The sequence below is a fragment of the Elephantulus edwardii genome, unplaced genomic scaffold (assembly GCF_000299155.1).
Source record: "Elephantulus edwardii isolate Elephantulus edwardi_28Jun2011 unplaced genomic scaffold, EleEdw1.0 scaffold00342, whole genome shotgun sequence".
NCBI classification, from domain to species: Eukaryota; Metazoa; Chordata; class Mammalia; order Macroscelidea; family Macroscelididae; genus Elephantulus; species Elephantulus edwardii.
Genome location: NW_006400092.1, coordinates 628409 through 647918, shown reverse-complemented (window position 1 = coordinate 647918; position 19510 = coordinate 628409). Strand labels below are relative to the sequence as shown.

The following is a 19510-nucleotide window of genomic DNA, read 5'->3' as shown; positions in this document are numbered from 1 at the left end:
AGATGGATCTAGAAATAACTTTTTTTACTATAAAGGCAACCCCGTTTTCCTTGTGTTAACCATACAAAAAAAAAAAAAGACACTATACAGTTTAAGAACAAATCTTACACAGCCTTATATGTCATTTTTTTTTCTCTAAAAGGAGTGAGTTGTGTCCAGGAGGATTAAATGCTTTATAGACAAGAACAAAAACCTGTGCTACAACCAACTTATTCATCTTCCTCGTCCTCATCTTCATTTCCTGCTCTTCCTTCTTCCTCTTGCTTTTCTCGGCCTTGACAGCTCCCTTTTTGGCGTCATGAGGGTTGCCTTTAGCCCTGCATGCAGCAATATCCTTCTCGTACTTCTCCTTCAGCTTAACAGCCTTCTTCTCATAGGGCTGCTTGTCAGTGGCAGCAGTATTAATTCCACATATCTCCCAGCTTCTTCGCAACATCACCAATGGAAAGGCCAGGGTGCTTGCCTTTGATTTGGGGGTGATACTCAGAACAAAATAAGAAAAAAAGACGAAGGGGGGCTCTTGGGCACATTGGGATCTTTGAACTTCTTTTTGTTTCGCCCTTAGGAAGGATATAGGTTTTCATCTCTCATAACGGGCCTTGTCTGCCTTTGCCATGTCTTCAAATTTACCTTTCTCTTTAGCAGACATGGTCTTCCACCTCTCTGAATGCTTTTAGAAAATTGTAAGTTGACAGAAGCATCTGGGTGCTGCTTCTTCTGCTCCTCTAGGCAGGTTTGCACGAAAAACGCATATAATGACATTTTGCCTCTTGGCTTCTTAGGATCTCCTTTGCCCATGGTTAGTTATTTTTTGTCCGTGATGCACAGAGACTAGCCCAGTGCCGTCCGGCTCTGCCTGGCCCGCCGCTGTCTTTACGGAGCTCACTGTATTGCATTGGCTGTGAGAACAGACGGAGCCAGACGCAGCCTTCCCCACTCTCTCCATTCTGTAACCGAAAGGGACTTTCTAAAGAAAATATCTCTGTAGTCATCATTCCCCCCACCCCACCCCCCAACAGGGTGAAAGGAAAACCTATCTACAAGGAAAAAACATTCGGCCATATCATCTCAGACAGAGGTCTCATAACAAAATTGTACAGGGGGTGGGTGGGACAAAACAACCCTGATAACACAATTATAAAATGGGCCGAAGACATGCTAAGAATTTTCACAGAGAAAGACATTAGGACTGCCAACAGACACATGAAGAAATGCTCAAAATCACTGGCAATAAGAAAAATGCAAATCAAAACCACAATGAGACACTATCTCACCCCAGTAGCAGTTGCAAAATTTAGTAGGGCAGCAAGCAATAAATGTTGGAAAGGATGTGGAGAGGTGGGAATTCTCATATACTGTTGGAGGGATTGTAAAACGGAACAACCATTCTAGAAGATAGTTTGGCAAATCCTCAGAAATCTCAACATAGAAATTCCATATAACTCAGTAGTATTCTACTATTAGGAATATACCCCAAGGAAAATTAGAACTGAGGCACAAATGATGAAAACTTGTACACACCAATGCTCATGGCAGCATTATTCACCATCGCAAGAACATGGAAAGAGACCAAATGTCAAACCACAACCAAATGGATTGAGAAATTATGGTATGTTCACATGATGGAATACTATGTAGCACTCAGGAGCAATGATTTTGAAAAATACTAAATAACTTGTGAGAGACTGGAAAGCATTTTGCTGAGTGAACTAACTCAGTCTTATTAGGACAAATACTGCATAAGACCATTATTGTAAAAATAGAAGGATAACTAGTAAAACATGTATTGGGACCCAAGGGGGAAAGGACTGAGAGCAGAGGGGAGAAGTCACATGGTTGCACAATTTGGTGGGTAGAGGGATTAGGCAAAGTAAATTGGAAAGCTTCAATTGGGACCTGAACAGATAGGGTAATGGTGGGAAGAGTCCAATGGTGAACAATTTTATAAAACATTTGGAATGGAAAGGGGGATGGGAAGGAGAAGGGGTAAAATGTGCAGCAATGAATGAATAAATGAAAATCTAGTTTTCTGTGAACTTTTTTTAAAATCACAATTAAAAAATATCAAAAAAGAAAAACAGTGTGAAACAAATGTATATGAACTTTGTAAGCAAACCAATATAAAATAAAAATTAAAAAAAATAAAAAAGGAAATAGTGAGACTTCCCAGTGAAAGGACAAGTTACACAAGTGAATTGCTCCACAACAAGGTCCTTGTATCAGATATGGTAAACTCTTGCACCTCCCATGCTTATGGTAACGTTGGGCAATTTAACAAACATATATGCTAAAGCCAAGGCTTTTCCTGGTACTTAAGGTACACTAACCAGCTGATTTCATCATAACTTTTCTTCTTAATTACAGCTTGAGAAATTGTTTTTTCACATGGTCAGACTAACTAACAAATACATGTCAGGTAAAAAAAGAACTGAAAATTGCTTGAGTAGAAAAAAATACTACCAATGAGGAATGTCACATACTTCAACATAAATTCCTGTTCTTCTTGAACCTTTAGCACATTGCATTGGAAAAGTCACGTTTCCTTTGGCTGGAATCTCCCTAAGCATCCAAGGATCCTTGAGGTTTGTTGTTTTTTTTTCAAGTGTGGGTAGTGGTATCCCACTATGATGTGCTAGGTTTTGGTAAAGTAGGAGAAATAAAAGGATCCAAAGCCATTCTTAATACACCTGACATGAACAAATACCAGATGTTCTTCTGCAATAAACCATAAGTAAGCATTGTGTTAATGTTGTTGATTGCCATCAAGTTGATTCTGACTTATCGTGATTCCACATGTGCAAACTAGAACTGTGCTCCATAGAGTTTTGAATGGCTGAGTTTTAGAACTCTTCTGAGGTGCCTCTAGGAAGGCTAATACATACATCTTATTTGTTAGCAGTTAAGCATTTTAAATGCTTACACTAGACAAGAATAGCTTTTTTATTAATAATTATCTTGGAATTTGGGCATTCGTTGAAACACACATTGAGCAAGGAGACTATAAAAAGAAATAAACCTAAAAATAAAATCCTTATGATTAAACATTTTGCATTTTTAATTTCTATTATTCATTGCTGTATATTATATTGGTTGCATATACTGATAGATTCTAAACTTTGTTTCAAATGCTTTAATCTCACAACTGGAGTATTAATTAATACCTTTATCTTCTCCATGGAATTATAAAAAATGACCTGGTGCCACTATAGTTAAGGTATTCAGATGCTAACCAAAAGACTGGAGAATCTGACCCCTACCACTCTATAGGAGAGAGATGAGCCAGTCTTCTTCATAAAGATTTACAGCCTTGGAAATTCTATGGGGAAATTGTCCACTGCCCTGTAGGATTCCATTGATTCCTAATTGAGTCAGTGAAGTCTCAAAAAAGACTCAAATCAGAAATGTGGATTAAAGTTGAAAGAGTAATTTTCATTTCCAAATTAATTTTCAACACATCATACCTCCTTTCAATATTAATTCCATGTTGAAACAACAGTGTTAATTTAGACAAAGATAAACATCAAATATTAACAGTAATAAATTGCATGCTTAGAGCAATAAAATGATTTTTAAAAATAAACCCAAAGTAACCTATTATCCTCTTGATCTTGTACATCTGCTCAATAAAGCCATCAGTTAATTATTGTTTCCCCTGGGAAAACTGTGTTTTGTTGTATCTTTCTGTATTGTTCTTATTTTCTTTTTTTGAATTCACAGGAAGTTCTTTCAACTTATACTAAATCTGTCTCTCATCTTTTGTCTCAGTATTTGGAGTACTCTAAAATTGATATAATATCTAACAACAGCAATAAATTATCTTAGTTGTTAACAAAGAAGGTACTGAATAAAAAGAATAACATTTTGTAGAATGAAAAGCTATTAGTTAAATACCAGGAAAAAAAGAAACTCCTAGACTCAGATGGATAATTACAGCATTTAATGGAACAATAAAGAAACAAAATGTGACAAGGAGTTACAGTACATTACAGACTGTTTCAGTTACAAGATGGCTCTTTCTTTCCAGTTTGATATGGAAGAACTTGTTCAAGGTTTGATGTGGAAGAATGTGTTCAAATTGAATACCTGAGATGGGATTAAAAAAATAATGTAAGTAATAAATAAATATATGTACACACACACACACTCTATATATGCACACATACACAAATATATGCAAATAATATATACATGTTGTATACATGTATAGGTATACATTGAACAACAAATGTGAGCCATTGAGTCAATTTCAACTCATATGCGTAACAGAAAGAAACACTGGCCAGTCCTGCACCTCAAATATTGCTCTATTTGAGTCCATAAGTATATGTACCAGTTGCTGTTATGTGCCTTTGAGTTGCCTAAAACTCAGGTACCTTTTGAACAATAGATTTGCACCTTGCACTATCTACTACCATCCTTAGATTTGCACCTTGCACTATCTTCTACCATCCTTACGGTCTCTGATACACTTGAGTTTGTTGTGATAGTCATTCTGTTAACCCATCGTATTGGGGTTATTCCTCCCTTTCTCTGACCCTTCACTTTTTCAAGAATGATGTCCTTATTCAGGGATTGATTTTCCCTAACAACATGTTCAAAATATGTACAACCAAGTTTCATGATCCTTGTCTCCAAGGAACATCTTGGTTGCACTTTCCCCAAGACAAATTTTATTTGTTCTTTTGGCAGTCTGTGGTACATTCTGTATTATTCTTGAACACTACAACTCAAAGGCATCAGTTCTTCTTCTGCTATCCTTAGTCATTGTCCAAATTTCAGATGTACAGGAAGTAGTAGAAAAGATCATGGTTGAAATCATGTTCTAGATTTTTTTTTTCTTATTAGGAGTGTTTTTACAGATGTATAACATAGCCTTACCTTTTGTGAGTGTGTGTGTGTGTGCGCTTTGTATCGTTTCACTGGGAAACTGAAATAGGGATGTTATAAGAAACAAAAGCATATTCATCTGAAAAATAGAGAAAGTTTATTAAGGTTCCATTTTTTAAAAACTACTTATTTTTATTCCTCTAACAACACACATTCTGTGATGTTCTGGTGTCACAATTCTGCTGAATACATCAATGCAAAAATTAAATGGCTATAGCATTACATTCATTATAAACATAGACACAAGATCACCATGACAGTAGAGCTGGATTATGGTACAAAGGACTTATACTTACAATGTTTTTACATACTAGAGGATATATTCATATACAAATAGATCTCCAAATAAAATGAATGTGAATATGCATATGCATGGAAACATTCTAAAGAAGAATAATAACTGAAGAATCCTATTGGTTATTTATTTACTTTGTCAAAATGAACACTTTTTTATGCTAAAGTATCTAGACAATATACATTCATTAGGTCTAATCTGTCTCATAATATTTCAAAGTTATTCATTCTCTCACATTTTACTACTTCAGATATATACTCATAAAATTTTAGGTACCTGATAAAGTAAATGCACTTGGTAAACAATAAATCCAGAATTCATCCTTGGAAAATTGTGTTCAATAAGGAATTCATATCATTAACCTTCCAGAGACTTTTCTTATGAATTTTACCAAAATTGTTTCTCAATGAGCCAGTAACTTATTATGGCAACCCCACATGTTTCAGAGTAGAATGCACCCTATAGATTTTTGAATGACATTTTTTTAAAAGAGTAGATTATAAGTTTCTTTTCTTTGGAGGTACCTAAAGATGGACTTCAAGCACCAGCCTTTGAGTTAGCCAAGTGCCTTAACCCTTTGCATTATGCAGATACTTCATAATAATTACTTTGGAATCTAAGACATAAAATATATAAAAACTTTCCAAAACCTTCCAGAATGTTCACTACTCCTCTTCTTAAATTAATTACCCAGAAGTGGTATGAAACTGTAAATTCTACTGACATCATCACCACCACCACCACCAATGTAATCTGACAGTTTAGCATGGTTTATATTTCAAATTGTAGAGTCCTTACATATTATATGAAAAAGTATTTTAGGTCATGAAAAATTCTAGTAACTACAAAATAGTCTACATCAAAAAACATATTATGGAGCGGAAAAATTAGTAGCCATAAAAAGTTAAAACATCTATTATTTAATCTTGAAACTGTGGGTGATGTTAGATCATTTAATAACTATGGGAATATCAGATCTAATTGTCATGTGCTTACTTACCTTTTTCATAATAATCATAGACCATGGCTGAAGCTGACTGAATATTGGACACAAGATTACTTTGCTCAACAGAGAAAGTAAAACTTTTTGTTGTATCAAAAATCTGTAAAGACATAAATTATAAATATGTAAGAGCAGGCCTACAAAAAGAAATTAACTGAGCAAATTCTCTCCAAAAAGTACAATATTCTGTTACTTGAATTATTTTTAAGTATCTTCCACAATGCAAATTAATGAGCTAATTAGAATTAAATTATACAAAGTAATAAGTTTCAGTATTTAAATCAAGCATTTAGCTATAAGCATTATAGTAAAATGTAGCCATTTATGTGACTGGTAATGATGTATATATAGGAACACTTTATTGAAGTTCAGGCCAAACTTAAAAGAATTATACATCTCTCTGTAATCAATATTAGAAGCTATGAGAAATAAAAATGAGATAATATCCAGAAGCATCCATGCAGAAGCTCAGGTATTTATGAAATAATGAGAATTAATGGGAATAAAATAATCAAGGGGGGGAAATAGGGTTAATTTTTAATATTCTTTTATGTTTTGAAAACTATTTTGTTGTTCTTATAGAAGATATAAACAATAAAAATTATCAATTTAAATATTTCTTTAAATGTATCAAATGAAACATGAATCATAAATTGTATGTACCATTTAGTGACACTGATTAGATTCTTTGGGTTGTATAACCATTTTCACCCTCTCTTTCTAAGTTCATTTTCATTAACAAATTAACTAGCCTCTAAATCATGTTTTCTGGCTAATCTTTCAGGTTGTCATTGCTAGTTTGAGTCTATATAGATAATTTTATAAAGCATGATGTTCAATCAAAGCTTTTTTAACTGTTAAGCTAAATTATCTTTTGGTTTTACAAAGACTTCAGGAGGCATTTTTGTTTCAAAACTTAAAAGATTATCTTAGGGCAAGAGTTTTAAGGATTCATCCAACATTTTTTACTTCAGATAAGCTGGAGTTCATAAAAAAACTTGAAATTCTGTTTTTCTCACACCCTCACCCCTTTGATCAGCATTGTTCTTATAGAATCTTTGATTTAAAAATCAGTAATAGTATCTTGAAATCATCTTCTGGTCTCATGGCAAAGAAGCTAATTGCTCATGAAAGCATTTAGCCAGACATTCCATATCCTCTTTCTATTTCTGACTGATTTTCTTTCTCTGTTGTTTAAGGCAAATAGAGACAAATTGTTCTACCTATGATGGTTGCTTGCAAGCTTTTTAGACCCCAAGCACTAGGCAAAAAACTAGGAGATAGAAAAGACAATGACCCTAAACCTTTAACCAAGAAATTCAATCCATTGGGGTTTTTTAATAGACATAGGTAGTCTCAGCAACTACTCTTCTCCCTCTCTTTTGTCTCTGTTGTAATTATATCTATCACACAAATTTTGCCAATTCCACTTTTCACAGGTCTATAACATATTGAAATTAATTAAAATTATCAGTTGTACCAATCTACCCTTAATCAATGCAATCTCTCCATCATCATTCTTTCCCCTTTCCTTCTACCTCAGTAATGACTGATAAACTCTTTTTGACACATTTTCCTTTTCTCGCTATTTTCTTATACATAATTGTTGTAGATTGCCTTCAAGTTGAGCATGACTCATAACAACTCTGTGGAAAAAAAGGCCTGAAGCCCCTCCACAACTATTAACATTTATCAAAGTTTATAGAATTTCCAGAGGCATGCTGTTTAGGAAATGGATGCCACTCCTGCTTCCAAATGAGTTAATATATCTGTCCTTTTGACAATGACTTATTTTACTTTACTTAATATCTTTCTGCACCATTTATATTGTAGTGTATATCAAGACTTCATTTCTCTAATTAGCTAATTGTATGTATTTACCATATTTTGTTTATTTATTCACTTGATGGACATTTAGGTTGTTTTGATCTTTTGTGAACTGTGCTGCAATGAATATTGACAAAAAAGTCTCTGAATCTGCTTTCAAGTCCTTTTATGGTTTTTTTAATAAAAGGTAATAAGTAAAGACAGATTTGTTACAAAGTTATATCCCCAAAGGCACAGACCTTACTCCTTGAAAAGAAATATGGAGGACAGGCAGTATACTATTAAGGTGAGACTATATTTATGGCCTCCTTCTCTGGGTGGGCCTGCGGGCCTAGTCTGGGGCCCATATACAAGCCTAAGGAGAGTCCAAAGTTTAGTGGGTGGTTTTCATTTTCATCCCTGTTCTCTAATGTCATTCATGCACCAAAGTCACCACAACTTCTGACATCACTCAGGCACCGAAAGTACTGATTCTCTCTTTGTCAGTACCTGCTTCCTGGCTGTGATGTAACTTTTGCCTCCCTATTATCATTGTCTCTAATCATTAACACTCCACCACTGGAAGGATCAAGCCCTTAAATCTTTTAGGGATTTGGGCTATGACCACTCTAGCTGCTTCATGCTTGGACTGGACATTGTCCTGCCTATGGGGGCTCTGAATCTCGCCATGGCTCTTCTTCTGTGGACCCTAAGTGCTCTTTTAGATATATATTTAGAAGTGAAATTACTAGGCCATAATGTTAGGTGCAACTGTATTAAGTATGGCTCATAGTGACTCTAAGAATAACAGACCTAAACCCCGTCCTATCGTGTGCCATCCTCATCATCTGACATGCTTGAATTCATTGCTGTAATCACTGTACCAGTCCATCTCTTTTAGGGTATTCTTCTCTTTTGCTGACCCTCTATCTTCCCAATCATGATGTCTCTTTCTAAGGAACAAGCTCCTTTAACAACATGTTCAAATCATGGGAGATGAAGTTTTGACATTTGTCTCTGAAGAGCACTCTGGCTGCCCTTTCTGCAAAACATTAGTTATTTTGGTAAACTACAGGATAGTCAGTAATCTTCTCCAACATCACAACTCAAAGGTATTGATTCTTCTTCTATCATCTTTATTCATTGTCCAACTCTCAGATGCATAAGAAGTGATTGAAAAGACCTTGGTTCCATGGTTTAAATCAGGTTCTCCTTAGGCTTTACACTGACGTCATAGTTCCTTAGTACTGTGGAGAGGTCCATGACAGCAGACTGTGCCAAAGTAGTATGTCTTCTAATTTCTTGACTGCTAGTTCCAAGGGTGTGATTATGGATCCAAGTAAAAGGAAATAATTGAGAATTTCAATCTGTTCTCCCTCTATCATGATGTTGCCTATCAGCCCAATAGATAAGATTTTTATTTTCCTGATGTTGAGATACAGTCTATATTGAGATACAATCTATACTAAAGGTTATAGTCTTTGATCTTCTATAGCAAGTGTTTCAAGTCCTCCTCACTTTCAGTAAGGAAGGTTGTGTCATATGCATATGGCAACTCAATTTTTCAGGTTTTTTTAGGAACTGCCAACCATCACAACGATCATACCATTTTGCACTGCCACCAGCAATGGAAGGACATTATGCTGAGTGAAATATCTCAGTCACAAAAGGATAATAAACACTGCATAACACTGTTGTTATAAAATAGGACAGACTTAGGGGGGTTGGGGGGAATGGAGAATGAATGGATAGATAATTAACACTGCATTAGAATAGATAAGTGGAAGAACTGTTCTGAAATGAATATATGATTATGCATTATATGTATGAGAACCATCTAGAAAAATGGTACATAGCAGGGTGGGTTGGTGAATGAGGAAAGAAAGGGGGAGAAAATGTGCAACAATGAATAAATATAAAAAATTTTGTTTGACTACTATATAAAAGAAGAGTTCCCATTTCCTTGCTTCACATCAGTTGCCATTTTTAGCTTGTAGTTTTGCTGCTGCTGTTGTTTTTAATCTTAACTATCCTATTGGGAGTGAAGTGGTGTCTCATTGTGATTTTGGCTTGCATCTATTTTAGCTGTAGTTTATTATGATCCACACAGTCAAGTGCATTTTTACAAACAATAAAAAACAAATAGACATTCTTCCGTTTTCAGCCAGGATCCATCTGACATCAATAATGATATCCTTGCCACAGCCTCTTCTAAATCAAATTTGAACTTTTTTGGCAGTTCAGTATCAATGTTCTGTTCTAGTTATTTTTGTATGAAGAATAAAAATACCCATTTTGACCACAGAGGAAAAGAAATAAAAAGGAAAATTGATTCTGAGCTTACATTATCCAAGTAGAAAAGAACATGACTGCTCTGGACTTCAGTCTTCATCACTTGTCCATTATTTTCAAGCTTTAAGGAAAATAAAAAGATTTAATAACGACTGTAGTCATTAGAGTTAATGTAGTGCTACTTCTTAAGAATTTAAAATACCAAGCTTTTTATTTTTACTTCTGGACTTTTTTATGAGATATAAAACATTATCTCTCCAGAATTACAGCAGTCTACTTCTACAACACCCTAAATGCTTTTAATCTCATCAGAATGATAAAAAAAAACCCAACAATATGAACCCTAAATTTTCTAAAATGAAGAATTTTATGGTTCAGTTTTGTTAACCAACTTTTTTGTTTATGCTATTATATTATTTTTCTGTCCTAAATTACAGGACAATTATTTACCTCCTCAAGAGATGACATGACTGGAGAAAATCCTGACAACATTTTTACATCAACAATGACCATATTGGAGTTTTTGCGAATTCCAGTGTAGCTGAAATGAAAACAAACAAAAAACAAAACTCACTCATTTTCTAAGTGTAGGTTGCATGGTTGTATATATTAACTGTCCAGCAGTCTAGAGGAAAGGCAAACACTGATGGAGAAACATTTAAAGAAAATTGTTCTCACACAATGAAGGATTGGTGTATCATAGTGAAATAGGTCAAATGATACAAAGTAAGATTGTTAGAGCAAAAAATAATTATTACAAACCAGTCTCTTCCTAAATTCCTATTTTCTGATTTATCTGAGCCTTCAAAGGCAAAATTTAAATACAAAAGTTATAGATTTTTATTACATATACTTATGTTAGTCTTAGATCTGCATAACAACTCTTAAAAGAGATATTTATTTTAAAATTATAAAGTTAATTTTCCAATGGGTATGTCCCAAAGAGAGACTTGATGGTGTGCCCTTTCCCCTGAGTAGGGCTACTGAGACATGAAGTTAAGAATTCTTCGATGTGTTTGCTCTTTCATTCAGAAATCCTAGTAAATTTCCCAAGTTAGTTTTACTCAACATTTCTCCATATATTGATTAAAATGATCTTTGGAATTTAGACATATATTTCTATTTAAGGACATTATTTTTCTCCTCTAAAAGTGAAAAATAAAATTTTTGCTTTTTAGAGTTCAAATACAGATATTAGTGTGCTATTATAGGCTCGCCTATATTTATTTTTCAGAAGAAAAACAGAATTTCCATTGTCCAAAACTGCCAGTGCTTCTTCACAAGAAAGCCTAAATATTACTGAAATATCAGTGAAACAGAAGCTTTCAAGTTAGACCTACATAAATCTAGTTTTGGTAGCCTCGTGGTAAGGAGTTACACTGCCAATGCAAAGACAGGTGGTTTGGAATCGCTGGCTTCTCCATTGGAGAAAGATAGGCAATCTCCTCCTGTGTGATTTACGGCCTCTGGAAACTTGTTGGAGGCCTGCTGAGTCAGTTCTGACTCAAGGGCACATAACAATAACTTAGCTCACCTTAGAGTCAGAATCAATTCATAGGTGACCCTCCTGAAGTTTTCTAGAGTGGAAGTCATGTGAAGACTGCCCACCTTTCTTCTGATGAGGTGCCAAATGGATTGGAATCTTTAGAGAAGTACCACCTTTGGGTTAGCAATGCCAGCTTTCTTTGGACTAATTTACCAGAGTTTCCTTGTAAATTCCATTGACATAACTACCAGTATTCAAAATTATTCTTTTACTACTGTTTAAAATATTTTTTTGATACAGTACCTTCTCTCTAACCTGAGGGTGTGGGGGGAGGAATGTGGCTCTTACTTGAAAGTCACAGTTAAATTATAATTCATCTGGAATTCATCTGAAGAGTTTCCCTTCACCATTTCCAAGGAAAGGGCAAATCCAGATGCCTTCTTGGGTACCAACATGTTATACCTAAGGGTAGCCTACAGAGTAAAAAAATAAAAATAATAATAGGAGAACTTAATTCTTTATAGTAAAAAAAATTAAAAACCAAACAAACCAGAACACTGAGGAGTTATTCTTTGTTTTTGGGTTGTTTTTATTTTCATTTTCTACCAGTCTATTTATAAAATTTGAATATATTGTTTTCAAGTGAGGACTTTCTGTTATTAACACACCTATTCTTCAGAAGATAGAAGAATCATTACCAACATAATTTAATGAAAATATGCAAATGCTTTTTATCAGTATTGTATTCCTTAAGAAACCATTAAATTATCCATCTATAATTTAGGGACTACTTCTTCATAAAATAACTTGTCTTTTTGATGAGATAACATCAATGAGGGAAGAAGAGTGACATTTAATGATAATATAGAAAGTAGCAAGATAACACTTCAAGGTTTAGACACAGAATCATTCTAGTGCAGTTACCAGGGAAAGGTGAGTAAAATAAATAGTAAATAGATTATGTTGTTATTGCTGGTGCCATTGAGTCAGAACAAGTCATAGCTGACCCTCTAACAGATTTTCAAAGAGAGTTGATCACAAAGTGGAGATCGCCATCTGTCTCCTGCAGGGCAACTGGTAGATTTGAACCGCTCACCATTGGGATTAGCAGCACAGCTTCTTCTTTTATTCTTTTTTATTATTATTAATTTTAATGAAAGTTTACAGAGACTGAGGATTTCGATTCATTGATTGTTGCACTTTTCTCCCTGCCCACCCTTCTCTCCCCCCAATTCACTTGTCTCTTTGAAAAGCAAAAGAAAAATTCTTTCATTGGTATGTAATCCCAGCCCCTAAGTCCATCCCACACTATGCAGCCTTCATTCTTGACTCCTGTCATGACAACTATACACAATCACATCTCCCTTTTAAACAGTTTTCTCCCTCATCTGTTTCATTGCAGTACACATTATTTATCCCATCTTTCTCAGTCTCCTCCCAAAACCGATGTCAGTCCTGTTTTACAACAATGGCATAATGCAGTATTTGTCCTTCTGTGACTGAGATATTTCACTCAACATAACGTCATCCAGAGTCACCAATTTTGAATAATATTGCATGAGTTCCTTGTTTTTCAATGCAGCATAGTATTTTATTGTGTGAATATTTTCTATCCATTCATTTGTTGATGGGCACTTAGGTTGCTTCCAACTCTTTGCTATTGTGAATAAAGCCTCAATAAACATGGGTGTGCATATATCTACTTGGATGGCATATATGGTCTCTTTGGGGTATATTACCAGTAGTGGAATTGCTGAGTCAAATGTTATCTCTATTTGCAACTTTTTGAGAAAGCACCACACAACCTTCCACAGTGGTTGCACCATTTTACACTTTCACCAACAGTGAATAAAGGTTCCAGTTTCTCCACAAACTTGCAAGCATTTATTTCTTGCTGTTCTGTTAAATTTTCCTATTCTTACTGGGGTTAGATGATATCTCATAGTTGTTTTAATTTGCATCTCTCTTAGAGGTAGGGATTTTGAACATTTCTTCATGTGCTTGTTGGCCATCTGAATGTCTTCTTTGTTGAAGTGTCTGTTCATATCCTGTGCCCATTTTTCAATTGGATTGTTTATCTTGTTGAGGTTCTCAAGTAATTTATAAATTCTAGATATAAGTCCCTTATCTGACATGTAATTACCAAATACTTTTTCCCAGCCCGTGGCTTCCCTTTTTACCCTATTGGAGAAGTTTTTGGATGTGCATAGGGATTTGATTCTTAAAAGTCCCATTCATCAATTTTATCCTCTCCTGGTTGTAGATTTTTCAGGATACTTGGAAGACTGTTTATGTTGTGGATTAGGACTTCTAGAGTTCTTAAAAATGTGGAACACTTCCAAATTTGCATGTCATGCTTACACAGGGGCCATGCTAATCTTCTCTGTAGTGTTCCAATTTTAGTATATGTGCTGCCGAAGCGAGCACAGCAGCACAGCTTCTTCACCCTGAGCCAGCAGAGCTCCCTAATAAGTAGAGAGAAAACCTTTATTAGGAAGTTGTGGATGCCTACTGGCTAGAAGCTGCTCTGCGATCCAAAAAGTACATGGTTTGAGGCCACTAGCTGCTCCACGGAAGAAGGATGGGCAATCTTTTCCTGTGCAATTAACTGCCTGGATGGTCAACTACGGGTCATTTCTGAATTGATGGTAAACAACAACAACAAACCCTCATTAAGGTAACTCTGGTAGCCTAGTGCCAAGAAGCTGAGTTGAAATTCCAAAGGCACATGATTCATATTCACCAACTGCTCGGTGGGAGAAGGATGGGCTATCTCCTCCGATATAATTAAGTGACTCTGAAAATCCACTGGAAAGTCAGCTGTGGGCTGGTTTTGCCCCGACAGCACACAACAACAAACCCTTGTTAAGATAGGTGAAAGCAACGTCAAGAATCATAGAGGATCGGACAATTTGGGTCATTGATAGTATAAAACAAAATACGTATGAATGATTGATCTGAAACCCAATATATTTTCCAAATTCACTTATCACAATTCTAAAAAAAAAAAGCAAAAAAACTCCCACAAAACCAAAAAACTAAATGGATAGTCTGCCTTTTACTGGAAACATTCATTTTCCTCTCAGGCAGAGTTACATTACCTGGACAAATGTGCAGCCTTGTCCTTCCATGTCAACTGTATACTGTCCCTGTGCTTTTGTTAGTTCTGAGCGCTGGACCAGCAAGCGATTGTCGTTGTTAACCTGGAAGATCTCATTGGTTTCTTCACCTCTAAAGGTGATAGTGCTTTGTTCATTAGAGAACGTGAGCTTCATATAGCTGGTTATGGCCAGAAGACAGACGGCAGTGTCCTGAACAGAACAATACAAGCAGTGATTCCAGCTCTATTAGCCATCATTTAGGCATCAACATTAACTAAATCCACAAAAATATACCACAAAGACAAATCAACAGAGCACCAACAAGCAATATTGTGAACAATGGAAAGATATATTTGCATGTGTTTAGAAGTTACTACTGTATAAAGTCATTTTAATTATTAAGTCTAAAATACTTAATATATAATCTCTGCTGTTGAAAATAGTGTCAAGTCTGTTCTAAAATGTAAGGTGTTATATAATTCAGTAATCTCCTAGATTCCTTGGGTTGCATTAATTTCCCATTATCTACAAAGAAAAATCAGAAGAAGGTAAAGAACTTTCATTAACATGGTTTCGTTCAGAAACTAAGCTTGAAAAATAAGGAAGAAAGTGACTATCATTTTCATAGTAATGCAATTGCATTTCCGAAGGAAAAGCATAAACCAGACTAATTTATTCTATTACAAATTTCATTCAAATGCTTTCCAACATGTCACTCACTCATTCGTTGCACTGAGTTAGAACTTCCTCATAACTGATCCTCTATTGCATGTCTGAGGCTGTAACCAGTATGGGAGATTCTCCATCTTTCTCTGCTAGAGAGGCATAGCCTTTGGTTTGGCACAACTCCCAATGTACGAAATATATAAACAGAGACTCTTCCTGATTTTTGCTGACCCTTTGCTTTACCAAGCATGAAATCTTTCTCCAGGGACTTGTCCCATACAATGACATAACCAAAATACTTAGACAAAGTTTTGTGAACCTTGTTTCTGTGACGCAATTTATTTGTACTTCTTCAAAGACATATTTGTTCAGTCTATCAGTCCAAGGTACGTTTAACAATCTTTGCCAACACAGCAACTCAAAGGCACTGTTTTTCCTTTGGTCTTATTTATTTATCCTGCTTTTGCATACATTTGAAAAATATCACGAATTGATTCAAGCATATCTTAGTTCTCAAACAGCTTTGCTTTTAAACACTTTAAAGAGGCTTTTGGCAGCCTATTTTCCTGATGTTTCTATGGGCATTGGTTGTAGGTACAAATAAAATTAAACCCCTGACAACTTCAATAATTTTCCTATTTATCATGCTGTTGTTGCCCACTGGCCCAATTGTGAGGATTTATTTTTTCTTCATGTTCAGATATGTGATGATGCTATGATTAAACTGCATGTCAACCAAGAAGTTACCTTTGCAAATTACAAATAATCTATTGAAGGCTATAGTCTTTGATTTCTATCAGTAAGTGCTTCAAGTCTTCTTCAAAATAAATGCCTAATAAATAGCGATTAAATAAAATGGTATTTATAATATTAAGTATCTTACCCCTCAGAAGGTATTTTTCTATTATCTTCACTATTGAAGTTCATATACATTAGTACATACATTCTACATTATACATATTATTATTAATCTCAGGTACACATCGATCACCTGGGTGGAAGAGAAGCCTCCGTGGGAATTCATCTGCTGGGTGAGCCATTGCACAATCTTACTAGCATAAGTGAGGTCAGGAGTTTTCTGAGAAATGACAGCCAATAGCACATAACAGGTTTTCTCATTCTCAGCAGAAGGTGCCCGAGGAAGGAAAGATGGGGATTCTTCTGCCTTTGGCTTCTTTGCTCGCTCCCAGTATATAACGTTATCTGAGAAGAGAAGGTAGGAGTTTTACACAATTCCAATAAAGAGTATTAATTACAAACAAAAAGAAATCTAATTCCATTCTTGTCCTCACATAGCAAATTCTGAGGATTAAAAAAATATATATATATATTCTCCAGTGTGATTTAATGCTTCTGAAAACCCAAAAGAGGATCAGCTGTGAGTTGGTTCTGTTTCAAAGGTACATAACAACATAAAAATAAGAGCTAAACAAGGGAGCTCTGATGGTCTAGTGGTAAGGAACTGCACTGCCAACTCAAAGGCATATGGTTCAAGTGTACCACTGGTTGCTCTGCAGAAAAAAGATGGTCAATCTTCTTCCATGGAATTTACTGCTCCTGAAGACTCTCAACTCAATGGCACAGAGTTGGTATGTGGTTGATCTTTGGAAGCACTTTTATTGACTATGGTATATTTGATCATCATATTTGATCTCCTTTCTCATTTGGGGGACAAAAAAACCCATCAACCCCGCCTCAGCAGAAAATTAAAAAAATAATAAAAAATAAAAAAGATAAATAGGAAATATGAATAATCTTTAAAGACAATATGTTATTGTTGATTATATCCACCCCGAAAAAAAAAAATCCCAGAAGTCCAGGTTTCTGTAATTTTAAACCTGACCCTGGCAAGAAACAAGGTTTTCTTTTGTTCTATTAATAAAGCTCTACCAGAGTAGAGGCGGACTGAATCTTATCTCTTCAAAGTGGCATCTTATAAAAAAGGAAAATGGACAACAGAGAGGTACACACTGGAGAAAGACAGATGCCATGTGGAAGATAAGCAGTCAAGGAATATCAAAGATCCCTCAGGGCTACTATGAAGGAAAAACTCTTCTCTAATTGCCAGTGCATTGCTTTGGATTTATAGACTAGAAAATTATGAGACAAAAAAAAAATCATTATCTTTAAAGACACATCCTGATCAATTTTTTAAATTGTAACATCACTAGGTTAAAGAAGACAAAGGACATTGAGGAATTCCATAAATAAAGAGAAAAAGCATACTGTTGAAGGGGGGGTTCCTACATGATTACTGAGTAAGTTCCATGACTTTGCTCTCGTCAGCAAAAATAAATTATTCTTACGTATTTTTGTTGCAGACTGATCCAAGATCTGGAGTAAAGATTCCGCTTGCTTCTCTTTTCCAGCTAATGCAAAAACATAAGCTAGAATTGCATGAGTATAGCCATTCGTGACACCACTTCCCAATGCATCTTCTAGGCAAAAAAGGCCATTTCGTAGAACAGGAAACTAGTTAGAAAAAGATGAAAATATTTTAGAAGAACAGTTTGCTGTAAAATAATATTTTAACACTTTGTATATTTTCTTAAAGTCTAAATGTTCATTCCTAGCAAGGTATGTAGTAGTAAATCCTTGAAGTGCATTTCACACACTAGCCTGCTCATACACATATGTATGTAGTAAAAGCTCAGGACTATTGTTTAAATAAATTTGGAATTGCATTATTAAAATAACATTGAAATTGTAATCAAATAGGATGTTCTGTATTTGGTTAGTAACATTTTAGTAATATAAACATCTTTTTGTAGAAAAGCTGCTAAAGATGATTTTTGATGATATATACTGATGATTCAGAACATTTCTAGTATCTTAGTTTAGGATTAGATTTTGGAATCAAAAGAGCTGGGCTAGCTATTGGGTGGTACATACGAAGAACCACATTCAAATTGAAAATGTTTGTATACCACATTTATAAGAAAAACAGAACACTTGATTACAGTTATATTTAGAGCACTCACTGCTCCCTAGTAGATCCAGATTCATGTGTCACTACAAGGAGGACAATTTTAAGGGAGGAGACTGCCTCATCGTCCTTTTGTGGACTTACTGATGACTTTAAGTTATAGCCTAATCTATATCACTATACCATCAAGTTTCTCTCCCTCTTTATGTTTAAAACAGATTCTTCATCTCAATCTATTGCTGAACTTCAAAAGATATGTAAACAATTTGTATGAAAAAAAATTGTATTGTTTTTATATGACATTAAGTTAGAACCAACTTATAGTCGATTCTCTTACAGGTTTTCAGAGGCTGTAATTGGAAGAGATTGCTCATTTTTCTCCAAGAAGCAATTGGTGGATCTGAATAGTTTGTTTTGGGGTTGATCTTGCAACGCTTTACCACCCAGCAACCAGAGCTCCCTACATGTATAATATTTCTAGGGAAAAAGTTAATAGTGTCAAAAACTTTGAATTATTTACTGTTTCACACAGTCTAGGAACTTCAAATGACTTTTAATACATAATCTATTGAATGTGCATTTCACCAACTGAAACCAAATGCTGATGAGAATACATACACTGAAATTCAGGCCAGACTCAAGAAGTGCTCCAACAATATAGGCAGTAATTAAAATGTCCTCATCGTTGTCTCCACCCTGGAACAAAGAAATAATGAGTCATACAAGATGAAAGAGCATAGAATAATATTCTTCTGAAGTGAAACTAAGTATAAAATGAATACTGGAACAAATATTATTACCCATCAAACAACTGGAAAATGGGCAATTTAAAAAGTTAGATCACTAATTGATACATGGTGGTACTATCTAGCAAGAAAAAAAATAAGATCTAATGCCATAAAAAAATACATATTTAAATTAACCTCAACTTCTTAAGCTCAAGGAACTGAAGAACAGATTCAAACCTCGAGTTGCTATAATCAAGGATGCTTTAGGCAGAATATTAAATGATCCAGGAAGTATTAAAAGAAGATGGAAAGAATATACT

The 19510-nt window shown here is 34.9% G+C and overlaps 1 protein-coding gene and 1 pseudogene across 1 annotated transcript in view; both read right to left on the bottom strand.

Moving 5' to 3' along the window:
* Positions 1-209: 209 nt before the first annotated feature.
* LOC102847185 lies at positions 210-798 on the bottom strand (annotated as a pseudogene).
* Positions 799-4916: 4118 nt separating this feature from the next.
* LOC102852896 (ovostatin homolog 2-like) overlaps positions 4917-19510 on the bottom strand; it is a 75453-nt gene continuing 60859 nt past the window's right edge. The window contains 9 exon segments of the mRNA XM_006901756.1: positions 4917-4966; positions 6183-6285; positions 10336-10404; positions 10734-10824; positions 12118-12242; positions 14871-15080; positions 16528-16739; positions 17843-18008; positions 19081-19158. Coding sequence (XP_006901818.1) covers positions 4917-4966; positions 6183-6285; positions 10336-10404; positions 10734-10824; positions 12118-12242; positions 14871-15080; positions 16528-16739; positions 17843-18008; positions 19081-19158 — 1104 coding nt within the window.